This window comes from Ovis canadensis, chromosome 8 (genome assembly GCF_042477335.2).
Source record: "Ovis canadensis isolate MfBH-ARS-UI-01 breed Bighorn chromosome 8, ARS-UI_OviCan_v2, whole genome shotgun sequence".
In the NCBI taxonomy this organism is placed as follows: Eukaryota; Metazoa; Chordata; class Mammalia; order Artiodactyla; family Bovidae; genus Ovis; species Ovis canadensis.
This window is the reverse complement of record NC_091252.1, coordinates 67,237,857-67,263,100: the sequence shown is the minus strand read 5'-3', so window position 1 is coordinate 67,263,100 and position 25,244 is coordinate 67,237,857. Positions and strand designations below refer to the sequence as shown.

Below are 25,244 nucleotides of genomic sequence, written 5' to 3'. Positions count from 1 at the left end.
GAGGCATCTCTGCCAACTGTCACACAGTGAAGCTGGGGATTTGGAAGGGTCTGTTTAGGCCTGGGAGACCAGTCGTTTTTCCTCCCCCTTCTCTTCTTTCTCTGTGCTCGTGTTCTGAGGGATTTTTCCTTTTCAGTTTGGCACCAGTTGTCTCTGATTCAGTTTTTCTCGCTCTGGTGGTTGCTTTCTTGGATGAAATGCCACAACACTTTGAGGCCTCCTTCCCTCTTCTCCCCCAGCCGCTCCCCGGGCTGGGCTGGGGACTGAGTGATGTGTTTTCTCATTCTTGTGCCTCATGAGAGCCCACCATTTGTGAGCCAGCTGTTGAGTGGACAGCAGCTGCAGGGCTGGGAAGCTGAATGCCAGGCTGTCTTCTCGGGCAGAATGAGAGCTGCCCCCTGAGACAGCACTGGAGGTACCATGAGGGGGTCCCGCAAGCCCTTCACTTCAGCAGGCTGCACAGCTGGGCCACCAGTCCTGTGAGACTTAGCCCAAGCTTTGGTAGCTCTTTGTTGAGAGGGTTGAATATAACCAGTGTTTGAACAGAGCCATGCACACCTTGGATCCTTGCTGCCCTAAGTGTAAGCCCTGAATGGCATAGTAAGACTCATGCTTTTGCTTTCAAAGCATCCTGTTATTACTACTACTTAATACTGTGTAAGATGATGTTCTCTTGCACACATTCAGTGTATTGTTAAGATTGTAGGTTATAATTTTCTCTATAATGATAAATGTTTTAACTGTTTGCTTTATATATGCAAATAAAATTCTATTAATATTTAAAACACTAATGTTATAATACATTATTTGAGATGCTTTTAAGAATGCATGAAACATTTTTTTGTAAAGCCACTTATTTGAATCATTTTAATATATCTCATAAAATGTAATTGTTCTATTAGTGAGGATAAAGTAAACTTTAATAATGACTTGATAAAATAGAAGACATAAAAAATAAACATATAGCATATATAAACATGTATGTGTGTATATATGTATATATAATTCTTTTTGGATACACCTTTCACCTGTGTATTTGAAAGACAAATATTTAATGTCCTTAAATGATTTGAACCTACTAGTTCAAATTTGGTCTTTTTTGCCTTTAAGCTATTACAGTGTTTTCCTAGAATCTTATTAAATTTTCTTCAAGTGTGGAAATAAAGGAGAAGTAGAAAGAAGTTCCTTATGATTGTGACGCTTAACTTGGAATGAAGGTTTTAAAAGATACTACATGAAGACCAGACAGGAAATACCAGTTCCAGTCTGACCGTGCTTCTCCATGGCCTTGTACAGTGGCAGGGAAAAGCAAAAGTCTAAGGAGGAGTTGGCACTAGGAGTTGAGATGACTGCGTTTGATTGGGGTATATGTGCTTTCAATCACTGGTTTCCAATTCACATTTTACCCTTCATGAATAAGAGCTCATCATTGTCCTTGACTGAGCTATCATTTCAGTGTCTGCAGGGGCTGTTTGCTCGCTGTTTGCTGTTTGTTCTACTGCAAAATAAAGACTATATGTAGATATATTATGTCTCCTCATTTGGGTAGGTTTTGATTTCACATCCTAGAAAATGAAGCCCAAGAGATCCACCTTAAATTGTTTCAATATTTTATTTATAACACACACATACACTTTCAAAAACAAATCAATACTAAACCTAGTGGAATGCTAATAGCATAGGACTTTGTTAAAATAAGTTTATACTTAAATAAGTACGTGAACTGTCAACTGTTTCATTTTGGACTATGGAGACTGTTTCTTATGGGTTAAGTAACCTTTTTTTCTCCCCTTGCAGAACTGGCTAGATCCTGCAAAAGAAATAAAGAGACAGCTGCGAAGTGAGTATTAGATCATCATACTTTTGAAGTTATTAAGTTAATATTGATGTCTATTTTTGTCTTTAGTAAAATTCATAGGAATGTAAGCTAGAATAAGATAGTGATAGAATGATAGACTCTAGTTTGCTTTCATATCATATAGCAAGTTGCTGCTGCTGCTAAGTCACTTCAGTCGTGTCTGACTCTGTGCGACCCTATAGGCGGCAACCCACCAGGCTCCCCCATCCCTGGGATCCTCCAGGCAAGGACACTGGAGTGGGTTGCCATTTCCTTCTCCAAGGCATGAAAGTGAACAGTGAAAGGGAAGTTGCTCAGTCGTGTCCAACTTTACTGCAGCCTACCAGGCTCCTCTGTCCATGGGATTTGCCAGGCAAGTTGAAACTCATATTTTGTAGAATTATGACTATTTATTTTGGTGGTGGTTTAGGGACTCCTCTACCGGTCAAGAGGTTCTAGACCCCTAGTCTTAAATATTTCCTCATAATGTCTACCACTGTGAAACAACACCTGTTCTTTATTTCTGGGGAAAGCCACTCTTCTGTAACTTGCCCTTTTTATATAAAATGTACCTAATGTTACCCTTGCTTTGTCTACTTTGATTTTGGTAGTGTGTCCAGTTAGTTTCGGAGACGGAAATGGCAACCCACTCCAATATTTTGCCTGGAGAATCCCATGGGCAGAGGAGCCTGGTGGGCTGCTGTCCATGGGGTTGTACAGAGTCTGTCTCGACTGAAGCAACTTAGCATGCATGCCTGCATTGGAGAAGGAAATGGCAACCCACTCAGTGTTCTTGCTTGGAGGATCCCAGGGACAGAAGAGCCTGGTGGGCTGCCATCTATGGGGTCTGGGGTTGCACAAGAGTCGAACATGACTGAAGTGACTTAACAGCAGCAGCAGCAGCAAGTTAGTGTAATTGATAAGCCGACCTCTGGCCCCAGAGGCACGTGGATACCCTGTTCTAGATGTCCTGGAGTGAGGGGTTGAGGGGTGAAGATCATATAGAGCCATCCTTCCAGCCCTCTGAGGTGTTTGCCTTCTCTCCTCCTTGGACTGCTTGTTGTGCTCTGAGTCTGGGTTTGTTCTTGGTCCTGCTTGTCCCTGTCTTCCATTTTCCCGTTTGTGCTGTCGTCTCCCTAAGTGACTGATGTGTCTCTCTCTAACCAGCTTCAGTCCCCTCCCGTGACTGGTTTCGTGATATCTGCGTCAGGAATCATTAGCACCACACAGGAATCTCTGATAGAGGATCTGGCTGCTTCATTTACTTCAGGGTCTGTGAGGGACTGAAGCAGAAAAGGCAGGGAGCCACGAACAGCTGGAATGTTTAACCAGGACAACAGCTTTCTTCCTAGCCCTCTGGATGGTAGGCCCCAGAGTCGTCCAGGCAGAAGCTGCTTCCCTGGGTGCTGGCCTGCAGGGCGCCCTCGGTACTGTTGGTTTCCTTTCCCTTCTTGTTTGTTATTCCCTACGTATTTCTTCCCAGCATTAAAACACTGAAACACATCTCTGCTTTTCCCTTCTATTTCTTTCCATCTACTTTCTGTCTCAGTTTTGACTCTCCACATTTGTTTTCTTCATTCCTTTCTCTCTGTCTCTCAAATTATTGATCATTTGCTTAGTTTTCCCTGTCATTTCTTTCCTTTTGTACTCTCCGTTTCCACTCTGAGTGTATAATTTATTTTTTCCCATTTCCTCTCCTTGTATACTCATCTTTCTTTTCATGTTTTAAAAATATCTTTGGTTAGAGTAACTTGCCTGATTTGCTCAGGACTGAGGGCCTGATGGGTTTCTCAGGCTGTGGGGCTTTTAATGTCATCTGGGGTCACCCCATCTTTTGACTGTCACGCTTGGCTTTCCATCCATTCCTCTGTCCTGCATTTATCAGCTTGATGTTTTATACAGTTATGTTTGGTCCATAATAGAAAAGGGAGAGAATAAAGAAAAGAAGTAATTAGACATAGATACATTATGCTTACATTATGTAAGAAACTGTACCAGAAAGCTTTGGAGCTTTTTCTAGTCCTTTCTACAGTTGTTAAAACTCGACAAAGTTCATGAATTCACAAAAGATACAGGTGCTTGGTTCTTTGACTTCTATGAAGCTAGACCTGCCAAGTGACCCAGACCATGGACAGAACAGAATAACCTGTGAAACATGATTGATGTTCTTTTGAGTTTGTTTCCTATGGTTTGTTCTGGCTTTTGTTGGATTATTTTTATGTGCTACTCATTTCAGAGTCATGGAGCTATCCTAACTTTCAGAGGGCAAGACTTTCTTGCTGATTATGAATCACAGTCTTACATTTTGATTATTTGTGATGGTTTTTTTCCTTTCTTTTTTCTTTTAAAGAGTTATTTCAGAACTTACCCTTGTGGTTTAGCAAGAGGAATAATAGTAACACATAGGATTTGGCTTTTCCAAACTATTGGAGCTGGTTTCCTGAATGAAATTCTGTACCGTCCTGAGCATGAAAGTAGGCTGAGGAAATGAAGTTTTACCTCTTTCTTTCTGCTTGTGTTAAAATGGACAGAAGAACTGTTTATTCTATCTTAGGCCAGTCTCTGCTATGATTTTTTATTCAGTTAAGAGACAACTAACACAGGTAAACATTAATCTTTTTTGAGTTCAATTCAGTCGCTCAGTTGTGTCCGATTATTTGCGACCCCATGGACTGCAGCATGCCAGGCCTCCCTGTCTATTACCAACTCCTGGAGTTTATTCAACTCATATCCATTGAGTCGGTGATGCCATCCAACCATCTCATCCTTTGTTATCCCCTTCTCCTCCCACCTTCAATCCTTCCCAGCGTCAGGGTCTTTTCCAATGAGTCAGTTCTTCACATCAGGTGGCCAAAGTATTGGAGTTTCAGCATCAGTCCTTCCAATGAATATTCAGGACTGATTTCCTTTAGGATGGACGGGCTGTGTCTCCTTGCAGTCCAAGGGACTCTTAAGAGTCTTCTCCAACACCACAGTTCAAAAGTATCAATTCTTTGGCGCTCATCTTTCTCTATAGTCCTACTCTCACATCCATACATGACTACTGGAAAAACCATAACTTTGTTGGCAAAGCAATGTCTCTGCTTTTTAATAGGCTGTCTAGGTTGGTCGTAGCTCTTCTTTCAAGGAGCAAAGGTCTTTTAATTTCATGACTGCAGTCACCATCTGCAGTGGTTTTGGAGCCCAAGAAAATAAAGTCTGTCACTGTTTCCCCATCGATTTGCCATGAAGTGATAGGACCAGATGCCATAGTCTTAGTTTTCTGAATGTTGAGTTTTAAGCCAACTTTTTCACTCTCCTCTTTCACTTCCATTAAGAGGCTCTTTAGTTCTTTGCTTTCTGCCATAAGGGTGATATCATCTGCATATCTCAGGTTATTGATATTTCTCCTGACAATCTTGATTCCAGCTTGTACTTTATCCATTCCAGTGTTTCTCATGATGTACTCTGCATAGAAGTTAAATAAGCAGGGTGACAGTATACAGCCTTGACGTACTTATTTCCCTGTTTGGAACCAGTCTGTTGTTCCATGTCCAGTTCTAGCTGTTGCTTCCTGACCTGCATACAGATTTCTCAAGAGGCAGGTCAGGTGGTGGCAGTCAGGTGGTCTGGTATTCCCATCTCTTGAAGAATTTTCCTGAGTTTATTGTGGTCCACACAGTCAAAAGCTATGGCATAGTCAATAAAGCAGTAGTAGATGTTTTTCTGGAACTCTCTTGCTTTTTCGATGATTCAGCAGATGTTGGGAATCTGCTCTCTGGTTCCTTTGCCTTTTCTAAATCCAGTTTGAACTTCTAGAAGTTCATGGTTCACGTACTGTTGAAGACTGGCTTGGAGAATTTTAGCATTACTTCACTAGTGTGTGAGATGAGTGCAATTGTGCTGTAGTTTGAGCATTCTTTGGCATTGCCTTTCTTTCGGTTATGTGATGGTAAAGAATCAGCCTGCAATACAGGAGTCCCAAGTTTGATCTCTGAGTAGGGAAGATCCCCGGGAGAAGGAAATGGCAACCCACTCCATTATTCTTGCCTGGAGAATTCCATGGACCAGAGGAGTCTAGGGGCTACAACCCATGGGGTCACAAAGAGTTGAACACAACTGAGCAACTAACACTAACTACCAACAACCTATCAGTTCCCGTGTAAAAATTGCCTTAAAATCTTTATTTTCTCAAATGTACACAAATAAGACCATATAGATACATAAGACTATGTGTATGTATCTTAGGCTTGCCTGTATTAATATGTAAATAATCCATAGCTAGACATACAGTTTATGTAGCTAAGTAGAAATGATAATATCAATAGTATATAACTAAACAAAAAATTTACCATTATTAGTGCATTTTATCAACTATAAAATTGAAAATAGATCCTGAAATATGTTTTATTAGAAACTTATTCCTGTTGTCTGTCCAGATTAGCATGTGCTAGTGTTAATACCTAGAAGATAAGTAAATAAGGATCCATTAAAAAGTGATATGATAATCCTGTGATGACTTTGCTTAATTATGGGTTAAGAATGACCTCAAACAAGTACATATGTATCACGGCCAACCTAGTGCTGCTGGCCAAAAAATGGCATGTTTCTTAATACTCAAAATAGTTCCATATCTTTTTTTATGATGTTTTAAATGTGTAGAGGGAAGCAAAATCTGTTCCTTAAATTCAGCAGGATTGACTTTATTAGTAGAATAATGATATATCCAGCCCAAACTCAGCAAGGGTGCTATGTGGTGCTGTGTGTTCACAGTAGGCATTCAATAACTATTCATTGACTTTTTAAAAAATTTATTTTTAATTGGAGGATAGTTGCTTTACAATGTTGTGTTAGTTTCTGCTGTACATCAACATGAATCAGCCATAGGTACACACGTGCCCCTCCCTCGTGAACCTCCCTCGCACCCCGTCCTGCCGCTCTAGGTTGCCGCAGAAGCGCCAGGCTGAGCTCCTTGTGCTCTACAGCAGTTTCCCATTAGCTACCTGTTATACGCATGGTGATGCCTGTATTTCAGTGCTGTTCCTTCAGTTTGTCCCACCCGCTCCTTTTCCCTGTGTCTGTACATCTGTTCTCTGTACATTTGAAAAGAACAAAATGACCCCTGGAGCAAGAGAACTTTCCTTCAAGTCCAAAGTTAAAGCAACTGTAAAGCTTGCAAATAGTGTATGAAATAACACACAGACACACACCTTTTTTTGGGGTTTTATTTGGAAATACCAGAACTTTGAGTATAACTCTAAATTCAGGGCACTGCAATTATTTTGATCCCTTTTGGCAAATAATACCTGCCCTGTCCCCAGAGTTGTGTGTGTCTGTTTGTTGTTGATTTGTTTTTAAAGCCATCTGAAGCATGATAAACATTAGTTAACTGGTAATATAGATAGCAGTGTTTTAACTTTTGTTAGTCATTATGACATGGTTGCTTACTATATTTACTCTTTAGGCACACTACAGCAAAGTATATGTTATATATGCATATTTTTAAGCCTACTTTATAAAACCTGGGAAATACTTTTATTATCTTAAAGTATTATGATGTTTTATTACTCTCTCCAATAGCCCATTAATCATTTCTCGAATGGTTACATTGATCATCTGAAACCCCAACAATGTAGAAATCCTAGATTTCTTTTTGTTTTTAAGTGTGGCATCTAGAGATCCTGTGGTTAAAACAGATCTTAAACTATTATGTGAAGGTTATATTAAAATTTTTGCATTCTAGCTCACCATGTAAAGATACCTCACATGTGAGGGTACCAGTGAACATTTATAAAAAAATGAACCTTATTATTCTTTAATGATGGGTTATTTATGGAAATGATTTTTATTTTTTACTTCAGTTTTGCTTTGTCAGTGATATTTTCTTTAAATTAAAAACCAAAATTCTCCAAACTGATTTATGCTGGGACTGATCTATACTATATGAATGCCGATTGACCTTTAAGGTTTATCTGTAAATCGTCATTGTGTTGGTCAGATAAATAATCATAATCTTTAATAATCACAGGTCTTCCTTGGCTGTTCAGCTTTAATGTGAAGTTTTATCCTCCTGATCCTTCTCAGTTGACTGAAGATATCACCAGGTACTTTATGTTTATATTAAAAATGATTCTTTACTTACAGCTCTCATTTCTATGCCCTGAGGGAATGGTAGTAATTTCACCATTAAAACAAAAATATTTATTTTTGAGTTTTAGAAGTTTCCTGGGAAGTGAATATTCCAAAATACTTTGAAATGTTTCTAGTTTCAAAAATTTTGTTCACTTTTCTTTAATTCCCCACTTATATTCAAGTAATGGATTTTTTTTTTTAATTGCAACAGTTTTGTTTCCTATGTTATACTGTCAAAAATTACTGGTACTTAGTATTTCAAATTTTAATACTAAGATGGTTTTTATTGTGTAACCCATGTGTGCCTGTGTAATAATCTTATATTACAAAGGTGATGCAAAGGCAAAAAAATGACAAACTTTTTACAATTTATTTTTGGAACTCTATTGAACTATGATTTTTTTTCACCTCACCCCCAACCCCGCCCTCCTCCCTGGACAGCCCAGTTTCCCCCTCCACCCTGTCCTGAACCCCATGCCTACAGTGATAGTGAGCTGACTTTCATCCTTAAGAAAATTGTGGAGCACTTGTCGTTGCTAGAAAATTGAGGAGCATAAGTACTTCATTTACTATGGGATTATGATAATGATAAACAGAGTCCTTGCCCTGCCTGACAGGAGATTAGGGTGTAATACAGGTGTAACTGAATTGGGGGATGGCTGATTGCATGTACTGGGCCATGTTCTCTAACTCAACAAGAATCCTGGACCAGAAGCGGCTTGTCTGTTTGAATGCATTGGGTAGAGGCAAGAGGAGGGCAGGGCCGTGACACTCATGCCAGGCAAAAGAATCCACAGGAAGAAGCTGGCAGCCCTGAGGAATGGCAGTCTCTCAACCATCTTCAGGAAGGAGGGAGGATCCTGTCATTTTGTTGGATGGGGTTGATGATAACCTTTGCAAGTAGTTACATTTAAGAGTAGAAATTGGGTCTTAAAATGTTACCACAAAGAGTTGATAGGAAGATACCCTCCCTCCCCAACCCAGATCCTCACAGAGTATAAAGAACGTTTCTGCATGTTATTTAGTAAAAGCCAGTATTTTTTATAACTGCATAATAATCCACTTGGAACCTGGAATGATATAATGTTATGATTATGGCTACTAGTTACTGATTCCCAGGTACCATGCCATATGTTTTATTTATATTATCCAATTTTTTGCCCTTACCTTCAAAGGGAAATTGACGTTCTTCCCATTTTACAGACCAGTAGTCAGTCTTAGGCATGTAAATTAATAGCTCTGCCTGACTCTCAAACTCATGCCCTTTCTACTGTAAACTGAATTAGTTGCCTCTTCGGATGGGGTAAATGGGCAGGGGAAGGCTTCCAGGTATAGACTAATTTGTAATTATTATTAAAGGATCTCAGGAAAAGAAATTAGTATGAAAAGGGTAGAGAGAATAAAGGGTGGGTGACCTTAGCTTTTCTTACAAATGCTTAAAAACTGCAGCTATTTCTTAAATTTTATTAATCTCTACAACTTTTGAAGGGCATGCTAATTTTGATTAGTTTTAAATCCAAGGAGACTAAGTGATTAGAATTTCACCTGCAGTCACAAAACTCTTTATTGTAATAGTAAAAATACACTGTTGCCAAAGTAGCAGTTCAGAATTTCCATCTATTACTTTGCCCTCCTGATTCAGTTTCTGTAAATAAGTCACAAAATTAGGAATCTGTGGAGGAAGACGGGCTTCTTATTACAGAAGACTTTTTGCTCTGGATTTGAAGAGTGCCATATTGTGTATTTCTTTTCAAAGGAATATCGGAATTATGAGTGTTACAATCTTGACTAGTTGTTCTCTCTACTTTTTCTTCCCTGTTCTTCACAGATACTTCTTGTGCCTTCAGCTCCGGCAGGACATTGCCTCAGGTCGCCTGCCCTGCTCTTTTGTGACTCATGCCCTCCTGGGATCTTACACGCTACAGGCTGAACTTGGGGACTATGACCCAGAAGAGCATGCCAGTCATGACCTCAGCGACTTCCAGTTTGCCCCCACCCAGACAAAAGAGCTGGAAGAGAAGGTGGCAGAGCTGCATAAGACCCACAGGTCTGTAGGCCTGCTTACTGGGGAGACAGTGGCTGTGCTGGGTTCAAATGGCTTCCCTTAGCACTGGCTAGACATTTGAGTATAGCTGACAGGACTGACTTTGCCCTTGTGAAGCTTCACCTAGGACTGGTCAAGACAACTTGAGTTGAGTTGAGTCATTGAGATATCCTTTTATTGTCTTCATGACTATAATACGAGGAACTGTGCTCATGGGTTTAACTGTTTCCATTTATTAGAAAAATATACATTTCCCTGTGACATCTCCTTGCCCTCTGCCAGTCCTCTCCCTTCATATACGTGTGCGTGTGCACACATGCACCCTTGACACAAACATGTGTACTTGTTTGGCGTTTATTATGCGTTTCTTCTGCCTTTTAATTGTTTTCATCACCATATTTGTGAAAGCCAAGGAGATAATGAAGCATCAGGATTTGAATCAGCAATGTGAGTGGCAGTGGGCCCAAAAGGAATGAATCTACAGTTGGTTTCTCTGTCCACAGAAGATGACTTTGGTTTAGCTGAGGATTATTAATTACTTAAATACCATGTTACACTTTGAGAACGTTTACCTCTGTGTGAAAACAAATGGCTTTCTTAAGCACAAGTTTTTAAAACTCCCAGTGACCAAGTTCTAACTTGTCCCATATTGCAAAATTGAATTTTTCAAAAAATTTGATTGAAATGACTTGAAAGGAAATTTCAGAGATTAGAGGCTTTTAACAGACCACCTTCACTGACTTGTCTTTAAAAAAATAAATGCAATATTTGGCTTTAAATATTTTCTTAACTTTATTCCAATTTTGTTCAGTAGACATGTATCATATAATTTGAAACTGAAATATCAGGTGCTTGGGAAAATGAAGATTAATGAAAGCCTGCTTTCTAGGAGCTTAAGATTTGTTTAGTTGGGGTATGTGAGCTATAAAATCAAGTACAGGTACTTCTGATCTTTAGTATGATCAATCCTAGTGAAATAAAATTTAGGAGAGAATTTGTCTATTCAGAAAGACACAATGACTTTATATTCTTTTATTTTTAAAGTTAGTTTATATTGTACCCATTACAGCTGGTTTTTTTCCCTGGTAGAAAAAAAATGAAAGCAACTTTCTAAGATAAAAAGGGTGAAGGGTGGAGGGCCACCTCTTTGCAATGAGTAGGTTCCTATTGAGAATGTGAACAGCCAACTCATTGGAACAGACCCTGATGCTGCGAAAGATTGAGGGCAGGAGGAGAAGGGGGTGACAGAGGATGAGATGGTTGGTTGGCATCACCAGTGCAATGGACATGAACTTGGGCAGACTCCAGGAGATGGTGAGGGGCAAGGAGGCCTGGCATACTGCAGTCCATGGGGTCCTGAAGAGTTGGACATAATATGGTGACTGAACAACAACAAGAAAGAATCGCTGGAGGTTGAGGGTTGAGCCTTCTTACCTGTTTCCTCCTTATCTGCGCATTTAGCTGGACCAATCCCTTCATCCTAAACTCTAAGCTTAGGTACTCCTTTCCCCGTTTTGGCTATATTTGCTTTGCATCCACCAATAAGATAATGTTGTTTCTTTTGATCCTTAGGGGCTTATCTCCAGCACAAGCTGATTCTCAGTTCTTAGAAAATGCCAAGAGGCTTTCCATGTACGGCGTTGACCTGCACCACGCTAAGGTACTGGGAGTGTGATGGGGAGGTGCCTCTTCCTGGTCTATTGACCAAAGTTCTGAGAGGGCTTTGGTTTTAAACGAGCCTACTTCACTTTTAGCAAAGGCTACTCCTCCTCACCTGAGGGGCTCTGTAATAGTTCCTTGGGGTTTCTGGTTGTGGGGCAGGACCATTCATTCTCCCCCGTATTCTTCCTTCTTTTCTCAATGTTATGAGTTGATCCCTTTTCATATATACTTACTGTAAGACTCACCTGATCAGTCTTCTTTACTGCCCATCCTGTCTTTATTCTGAGCTTTTGCTCTGCCATGTGCTGCCTCGTGTCTGAAAAACATCTACTTAATGATCCTAGTTTTCATGATCAGGTAGTAGGGAGAGTCAGGATGGAGAGTGGGGTTGGGGTTACAAAAGATAAGGTGAAAGATGTATTTGGTTTTGAGCAATATGTCCTGTGTCAACTCAACATGAGACAGGAACCTATTGTTACCTGCTTTTAAAACACCCTGCCAATCCTTCCACGTTAGAAAGTGCAGGTTATAGGAGTTACAGGATTTGAGAAATCTCTAGGAAAGCCCCTCACTCAAAGATATTCTTTCTCTTTTGGCCTCAGATTATTAATTTTTCCTTTTGTGTTAATAGTACTTCATATTTGCAAAGAATTGGCTTTTCCTCTGTGTCTTTTGTTATTACGAGAGAAATACACATTCATCATAGAAAATAGAGGTGAACAGAATATCAAAAGACTGAAATCAGTTTATGCAGAAACAAGCACTGTTAATATTTTTTTTAAATTTTCTTGTTTTATTAAAAAAAATCTGAGCAATGTCACATTTTAAAAATGGGATTATACTATGAGTATTATTTTGTAATTTTTTTAACTTGCTCTTAGAAAACACTGCTCCATGTTAGTAAATAGTCTCTGACAGTAACATTTTTAACTGCTAAATGCTGTATACTCTTAATTTTTAAAAGCACTTCCACATATACTATCTTATTTATGGTTTGGATGTTTTTGTTTTTACAAAAACTACATAAAACAGAATGCAGATGGCTTGTTACACTAACTGGCTTGTTGCCTGCAGCCACATAGTGTAAAGTAGTCCCATCTGTGTGATGTGTGCTGATACATCCTGCTAGGAGTTGAAACAGATCTTTTCCACACTTCAGTGTCTTGTGTCAGTGTCTTCATTTCTCTGTATGATGGGGACAGGCAGAGTCAGCAGACACACAGAACTAAGGGAGGGAGGAAAGAGCAGATTTGGTATCCTAAAGGCCCCCCAGATCCATGTCTCCTCTAAACCCTGTTACTCTTGCCACACGTGAATCTTCCATCTGCTGCTTTTGTTGATCATTAGTGAGAAACCAGTTTTTAGATGGTAATCCTGGAAGGTTTCAGGATTCTTGTTTTTGAAGTTATGGAGAAGGGGATGTCAGAGGATGAGATGGCTGGATGGCATCACCAACTTGATGGACATGAGTTTGAGCACGCACTGGGAGTCCGGTGATGGACAGGGAAGCCTGGCGTGCTGCAGTCCATGGGTCTCAAAGATTCAGACATGCCTGAGCAACTGAACTGAACTGATGTTAGAAAAGTTAAAAAGTTGCTGGTTTTGTTATAATTTCATTTCTTACTGTGTGGTTAGTAGTAGATCACTTTAGAAAAGTCAGAATAACATGCATTTATTCAATATATAATCTAGTGGACTTGTTAGATAATACCTGATGAGCAAGATATTTGTAGCTCATTGAAAAAAAAATCTGTAGCAATTTAAAAACACTTTTCATGTAGCTTAAAGTTTTGTGTGTTTATACATTTTTCATTGCCTTGAGATCATGTTTAAAAGTTTTTAATTAATATTTTACTGTCAAAAGAGTTTTTAACAGCACACTTATGTCAGGACAAGGTGAGGATGTTGAATAAAAGGGCTCTTGACAAAGACAGACAGAAACCACAAGAGTAGAATGATACCTGTGAGCTGTTAACAGCAGCTCTCCTAACCTTCTGGGTGTGGATTGGTTAGGCAGAGAGTAGCTGTCAGAACTCAGGGGAGAGATCTGTGTGAAGAGGGCTTGACAGGAGCTGCGATTGTCAAGGACAGAGGCACCCTGATGGGACTACACAGGGAGGGAGTCTGGGTGTTAAAACCCCTGACCTTTCCAACTTCTTCCTCTCTGATTTTATCTGAGAACTTCCTATTGGCTGAACCCATTGGAAGTCGGTGGGCGTGGGATCCTGTTGATGTCCCTCATAGGCCGGCTTCCTGAGGCAGTAAGCACAGCGGATGGAAGGAAGGAAGGAAAGTGCTCCCTTTTTATTAGTTTATTTTATTGACTTTGTTGCTGAGTGGCAGAAGTCAACCATGGAGAACTAGGACTTTTTTCCCTTCAGCTTCTTTATCTGTAATTTCTGTTCATACAGATACTGATAATTCTAAAACAATGTGTGGAATAATCGAAAATCAACTGATTAACTTGGATCCAGATTGTGTTTATTTTTAAGTCAGATAAAATAGCTTCAGTGTCCTGTTGAAAGATTACCTCACACTAGTGATGGCTTTGTTGAATGTTTCAAATGAAGGTTGCCTCCCTCTTCGTGCAGAGAACATGCTGTCTTGGGCAATCTTCCGGCCTGCTCCCTGTGGCCTTGGTCAGTGATATTTTGAGCAAATGCATCTTCTGTGTCTTGTGCCATGTTGCTTGGGTACCTGTGACTGGTTCACTCCAGCTTTCACTCTGTTCCTAGAGAGAACTGTGACTGTCTGGATATTGGTGAATAAAAGCACCTGATAGATGAGATTTTTAAACCTGTTCAGATGGTTTAATGTGACATTATTTATATACATTAATTATTCACATATCACAGTGGTGAATACAGTTGGCATCAGCTACCTAGCACTGTGGACTTCCCTGGTGGCTCGGAGGGTAAAGAATCTGCTTGCAGCGTGATTCAATCCCTAGGTCGTAAAGATCCCCTGAAGAAGGGAATGGCTACCCACTCCAGTATTCTTACCTGGAGAATTCCGTGGACAGAAGACTCTGGCAGGCTACAGTCCACGGGGTCACAAAGAGTTGGACATGACTGAGCGACAGACACACAGACACACACAGACACACACACACAGACACACAGACACAGACACACACAGACACACACACAGACACACAGACACACACACCCCTACCTAGTAATGTACTTCTGTTTTTAAAAAACAGATAAAAATTGCATTTAATTGTTCTCAGTAACAAGACAGTTGAAATGTTACACCTTTATTGACTTGAACCTAGACTGTATGAGGTTTGTTTTAGCATATTTTGTGAGAATTTTTTATGTTATTAATGATTTCTGAATATGTGAATATCTCTGAATGATTTTTCATATCTTGAGTGAGATCTAGTTCTTAAAGATCCTTGAGTATTATATATATTAGGTCTTCCAACACTGCTTGAAATGTGAGGAGACAATTTTTTTTTTACTTTTGTCTGTAAATTTATTTGATTTTTAAAAATGTCTTTCAGGCTGAAGATTATTCTAGATGGTTATCTTTTTCAAATTAAAACACTGAGGGAAGAAAACAGTATTAATAACTTTAAGAATAGTCTACCATCCTTTGAAATATGCCAGCTGAAGGAATGTTGTAATGAGAACTAGATGTCAGCACTTAAGAGTTATTGGAAAACTGCTTGAAAGAATTCAGAGATTTCAACACTGTCAGCCTAGAATAGAAACTGTCTGAGAGGTTAATGTTTTGCAGAATATAGGCGTTATTTAACAGCCATTAGCTGGCATAGTCCATCTGAGATAAATGTGCCTACAGTAAAATGGCTGACTGCACCTTAGGGCAGGCTGACACACTGTCCGGAGCTGAAATAGCCTCCCACAAAACAAGTTTTATCTCCCTAGCTTCAGGATGTCTAAATCAAGGTCTGTTTCCTCCAGTTTGGGTTTTTTTGCAGCCAAGGTCGAGAACATATGAGTTAGGCCTTTTGAAGAATACTGCATCCTGGAGTCATGTTGCTGTACCTAAAATCTGGCCCCTCAAGTGAAGTATCTAGATTTAAGACGTGTGATGTGTCTTACTGCTTCTATTAACACGTGTTCTGTTGCTGAAATTGAAATACAGACCCGTTAAATTGGCATTCTTGATCATGGGAGTTTGTAGGTTTTCCAACCTGTATAACTTTCACAGCTTTAATCATGGTCAAATGGCTTTCTCTTGTCAGGACTCAGAAGGCGTGGACATCAAGCTGGGTGTATGTGCTAATGGACTCCTCATCTACAAAGACAGGCTGAGAATCAATCGCTTCGCTTGGCCGAAAATCTTGAAAATCTCCTATAAGCGCAGTAACTTCTACATTAAAGTTAGGCCAGCAGAGGTAAGCAAAGTCACGTAGCCCTGGGCATATCTAACTGGGCTTTGTCAGTGTTCTCCTTTATGGCCGTGAGCTAGCAGAATCCTTTTCCATTGAGTTTTAAGAAAATGAACTATTATTTATTCCTCCATGGTTAAAAAAAAAAAATCAAGTCAGGGTTTTGATGATAAACTTGCATATATATTCCTGTTGGTAAGAAAACAAGTATCAGCTACAATTTCACAGAAAAGAGAAAGTACTATGTGCCTGCCGCACCATGGGGATTCATTTTTCTTTAGAATCAGCTAAGTGGGTGAGATCCATGGATGGGCAGATGGTAAGATGAATTTTAGCGGACATTAAAGGATAGCTGGTTTATGTCAGTGGTTGATATTTGCCTTTTTTTCAAGAGGAACAATTAGTTTTTAGTGAGATATCTGAGCCTATGATTTTTAGTAGCTTCGAATCAGTTCTTAAGGAAACATGCTGATGCTGATTTGTCTTATGGATTTATTCTAGCTGGAACAGTTCGAGAGCACCATTGGCTTCAAGCTGCCAAACCATCGGGCGGCAAAAAGGCTATGGAAGGTGTGTGTGGAACACCATACTTTCTACAGGTAATTTTGAGAAGACAGCTTGGGATTCACGTGAGCAGCTCTGGGTACCCTCGAGATCCGAGGCGGTGGCCGTGGATAGAGTGGCAGACACAGCCACACCTTGACGGTTCTGCGAGCTCCCCATTTGTGTGTCTGTTTCTGTCACCTGGCCATGCTCCTCATGGCCTAGAACTGACCTTGTGCCATGGTCCAAAACTCCAGTTGCCCTTCCTTCTACCCTCCCACCTTGGCTGTTCTGCTGTCACACACCTTAGGTTTCACTTAATTGCTCCTACCAGCTCCCTCTGCTTTCACTTCTTCCCCAACAAAACCAGCTCTGGACCTGCCCCTTTGCTAGTTTGTCAGGAGTGTTCTAACCTCCTTAACCCTGGTCATTGTTGTACATCAGCCTCTAGTCTCCTGGCTCTGGATTAATCCTGTGTCCTGATCTCATCATTTCTATACCTGTGCTGCCACACAGTACTTTCAATAGCATGACTACTCTCATAGACACACTCGCACAGCCCTGTGGATTGATGCTGTTGCCGAGCGATCGTTCCCTGCATTGGCTGGATCCTCAGGGCCACCATCACAAATGTGCATGGTCTTCTTCGGCCCCCTGCCCCACTGCTCAGATGCCCTCCATCATGGGGTATGCTGATAGTAGACACTGTGGGTCATGAGTGTTCCTGGTTTCATGCATCTTCTCTTCTTGTGTATAACTAAGCATCATTTCCCTCTCTTTCATTCACTTTTCTCTTGTCTCAAGGAAGAGGAGTCATTCCTTTGCCTTCATCCCATGCCTCATGTAGGATTGCATTCTGCAAATCATGCCCTTCAGTGGGTGCCTTTGACATCTTTTTTGGACAATAAGTATGTGCGTGTCTTGTTCCCTTAAAAATAAAGAAACAAAAAAACACCGGAAGATCTCCTTAGACTTAGCAGCCTCCTGTGGCTTTCATCCTGTCTTCTGTCATACTTTTATTCATGGGCATGATTTTCAACATCACTTTTCTTAGCGAAGTGTGCTGTGCTGGTCTTTTCTCCCTTGCTTCAGCTTCCTATCTCTGCAGTCTAGACAGCTGTGTACTAGACCCTTCATCTTTAAAGTTTCTGCTCTGTACTCTTAAGGTCTAATACTGTCCCTTTACATCCTAGGTGTGTGACTGTGGGTAAGTTACTCAACCTTTGTGAGTCTCCATTTCATCATTCATGTGGTGGTAGTAATTAATACTACCTACATTATAGGGTTGCTTTGAAAAGTGAACGGTATAGCCCACATGAAACAAACTTAGAACCATTTCTGGTATGTAATGTTTGTCACTCTTATCATTATTCTTAGTTTGGTAGCATAGTGTGCTGTTTATCTACTTTCAAGACTGCTCTAATACACTCATTTCAGAGGAGTTACATTACCACTGACTTAAGTCACCAAAAAATTCTCTTGGAGAAGACTTATAAATGCTTGTGTTCAACCCTTTTTGTTTTGTTTTGTTTTGATCCCTGTTTCTGTTTAATTGTAGCTTAATTGCTTGAAGATTTCTTTGTGATCAGGAAACTCATCTGTAAGCTAATACTTTGCGTATGTGGTCACCACTGTCAGTTAGTTGGGAAAGAAATCCCTTTTATCTCAATGTGACATAAAATAAAAATCCTCTGGTTAATGACTTCCTCATTTTGCATTATGACATATAGCTTGTATTTCTTAGGTTTAAAATATTTTTCTTGTATTTCTTGGATTTATATTTTTTGCAAACTGGACATAAGAGAAAATGCTCAAATGGAGCTGCTCATTCTGGGAAGGTGTGGCCTGTGGTTGAGTTACAGTCAGCAGAGGAGAATCTGCAGAGACTGCCAGATAGTCCAGTCTCACCCTCCTCTTTGCCTCTAGTCTTTTTTTCTCCTTTTAAAATAATTTTATGGTGGCAGGGTCACTTAACACATTTTAAGTATTATTACTGACAGTGGGTACAATGGGGCTTCCCTCGTAACTCAGCTGTTAAAGAATTCGCCTGCAATGCAGGAGACCCTGGTTCGATTCCTGGGTCAGGCAGATCCACTGGAGAAGGATAGGCTACCCACTCTAGTATTCTGGCCTGGAGAATTCCATGGACTATATAGTTCATGGGGTCGCAAAGAGTTGGACATGACTGAGCAAATGTTATCCTATTTAGTTGAAAGTTTTTCTCTAGTGATTAACAACTCCCCATTGCCCCCTCTCCCACCCCCTGGGAACCACCATTCAAATCTTTGAGTCTGTGAATTAGACTATTTTGGATACCCTGTATAGGCAGAATTATGTAGTACTTGTCTTCTGTGTCTGGCTTGTTTCACCTTAGCGTAATTTTCTCAAGGTCTATCCCTATTGTCACATATTGCAGAATTTCCTTCTTTTTTTTTTAAGAATGAATAGTGTTCCATTTTATGTGTATCCTGTATTTCCTTTATCCATTTACTTATCAATGGATGGTTAGGTTGTTTCCACATCTTAATTATCGTGACCGTTGCTATATTGAATATGGGAATGCGTATACCTCTTTGAGATCCTGTTCAGTTCTTTTAGAAAAATACTCATGTATGGGATTGATGAATCATGTGATATTTCTATTTTTAATTTTTTAAGGAGCCTCCCAACTGTCTTACACAGCTTCTGCACCATTTTGTACTCTAACCAACAGTATGCAGGGGTCCTGGCTTTTCCACATTCTCTCCAGCATTGATTGTCTTTAGTTTAAAAATTTTTGTGGAGCAGGGTATATTTCCTTTGGGGTCATCAATGCATATTTCTCATTTGAGATATTTTTTAGAAATGTCTCTTTTTTTGTAGGTACTGGTCTCTTAGTACCTACAGATGATGAAAATAAATGTGATTTAGTCAACTTGTCTTTCAAGGAAAATGAGCATTTGTTAATTACTGCGCCGATGAGCTTGTCAATGACCCTTTTCTCTATACATAACTGCTTTCTTACATAGCATTCTTTGACCATAGTTAGGTGGATTGCAAGGGAGGGAAACCTACCATATTCAGTCCATCAGAAGGCAGTGCATGGTAAATGACCACCTTTCTCACTTTGCCCCTGGTCCTCATGGTTTAGGCTTTCAGCGCCTCAGTTTCTTCCATGTAGAGAAAGAGAATACAGAGCACAGATGAGAGTTCATTTCCTGTCTAAATGTCTTAACATTCTGGCTTTCTAATTTAAGGATATAGAGCTTTTTCCAAAGTATAGTTTGAGGCACCGGCGTCTTCAGATTTTGCTTTCTCAGCAGTATCATCTGTGTCTCCTTTGAAGATCTGTTGGCATAAAATGGATGTTCTCAAGAAACACTTCTGCCACCCCCCACGACAAGACTCAAGCCAAGAATATATCAGTTCTATCTTTATCAGTTTCATTCTAACACGTTGTACTTCTGGGGTAATACGATTGAGAATTCTGAATCTGTGGGAAGCCACCTCTTGAATTACTATATGTGGCTTTATCCTAGACTTGAATTTCTCTTCATTGCTTGTTAAGCACAAAATTTCTAAATATTGAGCAGAAATGCCTGACATACTTGATATGGTAAAGAACCCTTTAAGAAATCACGCTTCTCTGGAGAATAAGAAAAATTTTGGTGGAGTTCTCCATATTCTGAAACTGTCAACTGAAGTCGTCTTATTTAATACATCCTCTGAGAGTTCTGGGATTATCCGTTTTGTTAAAATGCTTTGCCAGCTTTTCATCAGGCAATGAAAGCAAGATCGTTTCGGTTGTATACCAGACAAGATTGGCTCATTTACTAAAAATGTGTTTTCACATAAGTCTGGAAGTAGTTGACATCAGTAAAGTTTTACCTCATTCATTACGGACCCGGGGTTTAAGCAGTAGAGTCATGCTGCCAATAGAGTGTTAGTCATCTCTGCGGATCTGTTGTGTGCTTCACGGGAGAGCATCACTTGATGGAACAGATTCTTGAGTTAGATGTTCTTTCCCAGAGAAATAGACATAAATATTAAGAATTGCTAATGGTAATGGAGTGCTGCTTGGCACTTCAGGCTAGGAGCAAGAATTCAGGCATATGTGTTTATATAAATGATTTAAGTTAATACAAATAAATAACCTTTGGTATGCACAAAGAACAGCTGCGTTTTTGCTCAGGTTGAGGAAAACATATTACTCGAATACGTGAATGAGGATTTATTCATCTTATCATGATCATAAAGCTCTGCATATAAGAAGGTTTATAAACAGTGTTCACTTTTATTAGTTTAAGCAGCATGTTTTGGACCAAATAATCATACTTAATGAAGTGAGATATTAAATACATAGTTTGAAAGTTAAAAAAAATCCATGAAGTCTAATTTTGTTCCCCTTCCCCACCTTCATAGGCTTGTGTCTCCAGAGCAGCCACCAAAGGCCAAGTTCTTGACCTTAGGGTCCAAATTCCGCTACAGTGGCCGTACACAGGCGCAGACCCGCCAGGCCAGCAGCCTGATTGACCGGCCGGCGCCACACTTCGAACGCACTTCTAGTAAACGGGTCTCCAGGAGTCTAGATGGAGGTAAACACATTTATTGTATTAGGATTCTGGATTCCAGTCATCTTTTTCTAATCCAATGGGGTTAGAAAATATTGAACTAGTTATTAACAAGGCCCCTAGAAATACCTAGAGGGATAGCCTCTAGATATTTTTTTTTCCTGAGTAAATGAAATACTATTAATTACACTTATATGAAAATAATTTTGTAGTGTTTTGAAGTTGTCGTTCTGAACCTAAATTTTCTTGGCACTGTCAAAACTCACAGATGTTAGATGTTGGACAGACTTCTGATGTATTTTATGTGATTAAATTTCTTGAACTTATTAATTAATGGCAAACTTGGGGTTTTGGTGTAGCAGCATATATAGACCCTTTATTCAGAGGAATGCAAAACATTCATTGCATCATCACAGTTTTAGGTTTAAAAACTCTTATTAAAGCTTAACAGACATTCTAGCATATAGGAAACCAGTCACAGCTTCAAGGATTAGTTTAAGTAGTGTTCTAACAACAAGAAAGGAAATATTATGTGTTCATCTGTTCTTACACCCCAGGAGAGACATTTACAAATTTGTATAAATTTTTTCTATTAAAATTCTAATTAGCTACATATTTGCAGTTTTTAAATAAATTACACATGGAAATAAATTGATGTTGCTCCCTTCATTTTACATATATATATATATATCTTATTACCCTAATTTTGGGTTAATAGCAGGTTTTCTATAAAAGAGCTGAGGTTATTTTTTTTACAATATTAAAAAAAAATTTTTTTTTCCTTTCTACCTACTAGCAAGTAACTGGTGTGGATGATTTTCTACCAAAAGTAGTTTCCCAACATTTTTTGGTTGCTTAATCTCATAGCGTATATACAAAAGATCCTTTAGTGTTGAATTGGATAAGTTCTATTTTACTGCTGTTTATCAGCAAAAACCTATTTTTGATTATTATTAATATTGCTGTTCATCATTCTGAAATACAAACTTGAATGGCTTATGTTTCATATAATTAGCTAAAGCAGGCTAGATATGCTAATAAAAAATCTTCTCTCATTAATGAAGGATTGACATTCATTGGCTTAGATCTATTTTTCCTGGAATAAACTTAGGAAACAGATCTGGGCAGACACACAGAGATAGTTAATAATATTTGTTGGTGGGCATTTTGGTATATATAGTTACTGAATTTTCTGGAGATTCTTTCGTATAATTTATGAGGCCACAGAAAAAATGTGCAACGGGATCATAAATTGTGGTTTGAATAAATGTCCACATCCCCAAATGTAGTGATTTACATTTAATAAATTATTGCTGTACGATAGTTGTCAGAGTATCTTTCAGCTCATCAACAACTGAGCACTTTTTTCCAAGTAAATCCGAAGAATGTGCCCGCTTGTGTAAATATTTCACAAGCCTTGCCCCTTGCCACAGAGAATTTATACAAGTGCTGAATAAATGCGATCAGTGTTGTTTCATGCCTTTAGAGAAACCATTCCTCTTTCTGTAACACTGTTACAGCCTTTGTTTGTAAACTATGAGGTTTTTATAACTCGTATGTTGTGAGTTTTTAGAAAAAGAGCAGTAAGGCAGTGCCTTTTCTTGGAGGTATATAAACTGTGCTCAAGGAAACCCACCATCTTGTATGGACAGTTAGTGCAGTGGGTTATAGTGGGTCTGTATCTGAAAACAATGATTTTCACAAGTAAAAGCAACAAACATGGCACAGTAATCCATTATTTTTCCTTTTGTGTTTTGGACACTGTAATTCATCAGATGGGCAAGTCATCAAAAGGATTATTGTGTTATTGTGAAAAAGAGGAGGCTTTTCATGCCAATACATGACCAGACAGCTAGGGAACTATTTGGTTAGGGCTTATGTTCTTTTTTTTCCTTCCCCTTCAGAGCAAAGCTAGGCTGTAACCTGGTACTGAGCTTTATTTTCCCCACCACACCATCAATATACCATTTTTTGTTGTTATTTACATGTATTGTAGTTTCTTTTTTCTGTTTTTAAACAGACTATTTAGATATATAAATATTCTTCAATTTAAGGCTTGTCAAATTAAAATAAATTTACTAGTGATTACATTGATTTTTACTTTCTTTGTGATATATAAAGATGAAATATCAAATAAAAATCAACCTAGATAGCTATTTTAGAACAGTGAGATTCTAGGATTGCACAATAAAACCTGAAATGAGACAAATCAGTCATTGAGAGTGCTACCACCCAGGATGCATGTGAGAACAGGGAACTTGTGATTTCCTGAAAGTGGAAAGTGTAATCAAGGACATTACAGACTGGGTTAGCTCTGTCTGAGGAAGAACCATTTGGGTTGAGACTTAAAAGGATGAGAAAGAGTATAACAGGAGATAAAGATTCCAGGTAGCACTAGTAGTAGTAGCAAGTCTGAAGATCATAAGTTTGGGGACAGCTTGATACATTCCAGGAACAGAAAGAAGGCAAATATAGTCAGAGCTGATTAGTGGTGGGGAGAGATAGGCTGGGAACAGATCACACAGGACCTTGCAGGCTATTGTGGGGAATGTGGCTTTTATTCTAGGGAACCACTAAAGACTGTATGTGTTCATATGTACACACGTGTACACACTTGTGCCAGCACATAAATGTACAGGTCAGTTCAGTCACTCAGTTGTGTCCAGCTCTTTGCAACCCCATGGACTGCAGCATGCCAGGATCCCTGTCCATCACCAACTCCCAGAGCTTATTCAGACTCATGTCCATTGAGTCAGTGATGCTATCCAACTCTCTCATCCTCTGTCATCCCCTTCTTCTCCTGCCTTCAGTCTTTCCCAGCATCAGGGTGTTTTCCAATGAGTCAGTTCTTCACATCAAAAGTATTGGAGTTTCAACTTCAGCATCAGTCCTTCCAATGAATATTTAGGACTAATTTCCTTTAGGACGGACTGGTTGAATCTCCTTGCAGTCCAAGGGACTCTGAAGAGTCTTCTCCAACACCACAGTTCAAAAGCATCAGTTCTCCGGTGCTCAGGTTTCTTTATAGTCCAACTCTCACACCCATACATGACTACTGGAAAAGCCATAGCTTTGACTAGAGGGACCTTTGTCAGCAAAGTAACGTCTGCTTTTTAATACTGTCTAGATTGGTCATAGCTTTTCTTCCAAGGAGCAAGCATCTTTGAATTTCATGGCTGTGGTCCCCATCTGCAGTGATTTTGGAGCCCAAGAAAAGAAAAGTCTCTCACTGTTTCCATTGTTTCCCCATCTATTTGGCATGCCATGAAGTGTACAGTGCTGTCTTTTTAAAAAAAAGTCACTTGATTAATGCCGTGTCTAGAACAATTGGAGACGATGAGGGAGGAAGTTCAGGCTGACTGGTTAGGCATAGTCCTGGTGAGAGTCATGGTGGTTTTCTCTCAGATGATAGTAGACCAGTTAGGCATTTGGCACTGTAGGTTCAGCTCCTTGGGCTTATAATCTCAGGGTTCTACAAAGGTGTAAGACCTGACAAAAGTTAATTGCAGCTGTTTAATAAAAGTGCGCAGTGTCAACATCTTGCCAACTTCATTATGTAACTTTAAATTTGATATTCATTAAAATTTGATATCATTACATTTAAAACCATTTCTAGGTCAGAGTTTCTCATTTTGCAGTAAGTTTCTGAGTATGCACAGTGAGTGCTTAGGGACCATAATCTTAGGTTAAAGAGTTACTCAAGCCATATACTTTTTTAGGAAAAATTATTAAAATCTTTTTAAAAGTTCAAAAAAACCTCTAGAAAATAATTACACTTAATGTATGATGTGAATTTGTTTTAATGTTTAATTGGATTTGGTGCAGGCTTTCCAAAGTATGAGTGTTTAAAAGCCATGAAACTCTTAAAAGGTACCTGGATGGTAAAATAGAGATGGAAGGAATTTGCCATGTTTGGAAATACATGCAAGGACTCTATTGGACGTACTGGTTGTTGAGGAGTAAAGGAAAAGACTTGCAGGTTTCTGACTGCAGTAATTTGGTGAAAGGTGAGATTAGAAAAGAAGGCAGTTTGGACAGGGCATGTGAAGTATGGATTAAGAGGCCTCTTATAACACATGAACTAGGAGTCTAGATGTTGCCCAAGTTCGGTATGGTGGGTCACACACAGTCCCTGCC

General features: G+C 39.4%; 1 protein-coding gene across 24 annotated transcripts in view; it reads left to right on the top strand.

Annotated features, from left to right (window-relative positions):
* Positions 1–25,244, top strand: part of EPB41L2 (erythrocyte membrane protein band 4.1 like 2) — a 210,822-nt gene that overhangs the window by 140,584 nt on the left and 44,994 nt on the right. For all 24 annotated transcript variants that reach the window (XM_069598420.1, XM_069598428.1, XM_069598426.1 and 21 more), the window contains exons 5-11: positions 1,798–1,840; positions 7,845–7,920; positions 9,777–9,995; positions 11,565–11,652; positions 15,868–16,020; positions 16,516–16,613; positions 20,959–21,131. In XM_069598420.1, coding sequence (XP_069454521.1) covers positions 1,798–1,840; positions 7,845–7,920; positions 9,777–9,995; positions 11,565–11,652; positions 15,868–16,020; positions 16,516–16,613; positions 20,959–21,131 — 850 coding nt within the window. The remainder of the gene's footprint in view (positions 1–1,797; positions 1,841–7,844; positions 7,921–9,776; positions 9,996–11,564; positions 11,653–15,867; positions 16,021–16,515; positions 16,614–20,958; positions 21,132–25,244) is intronic.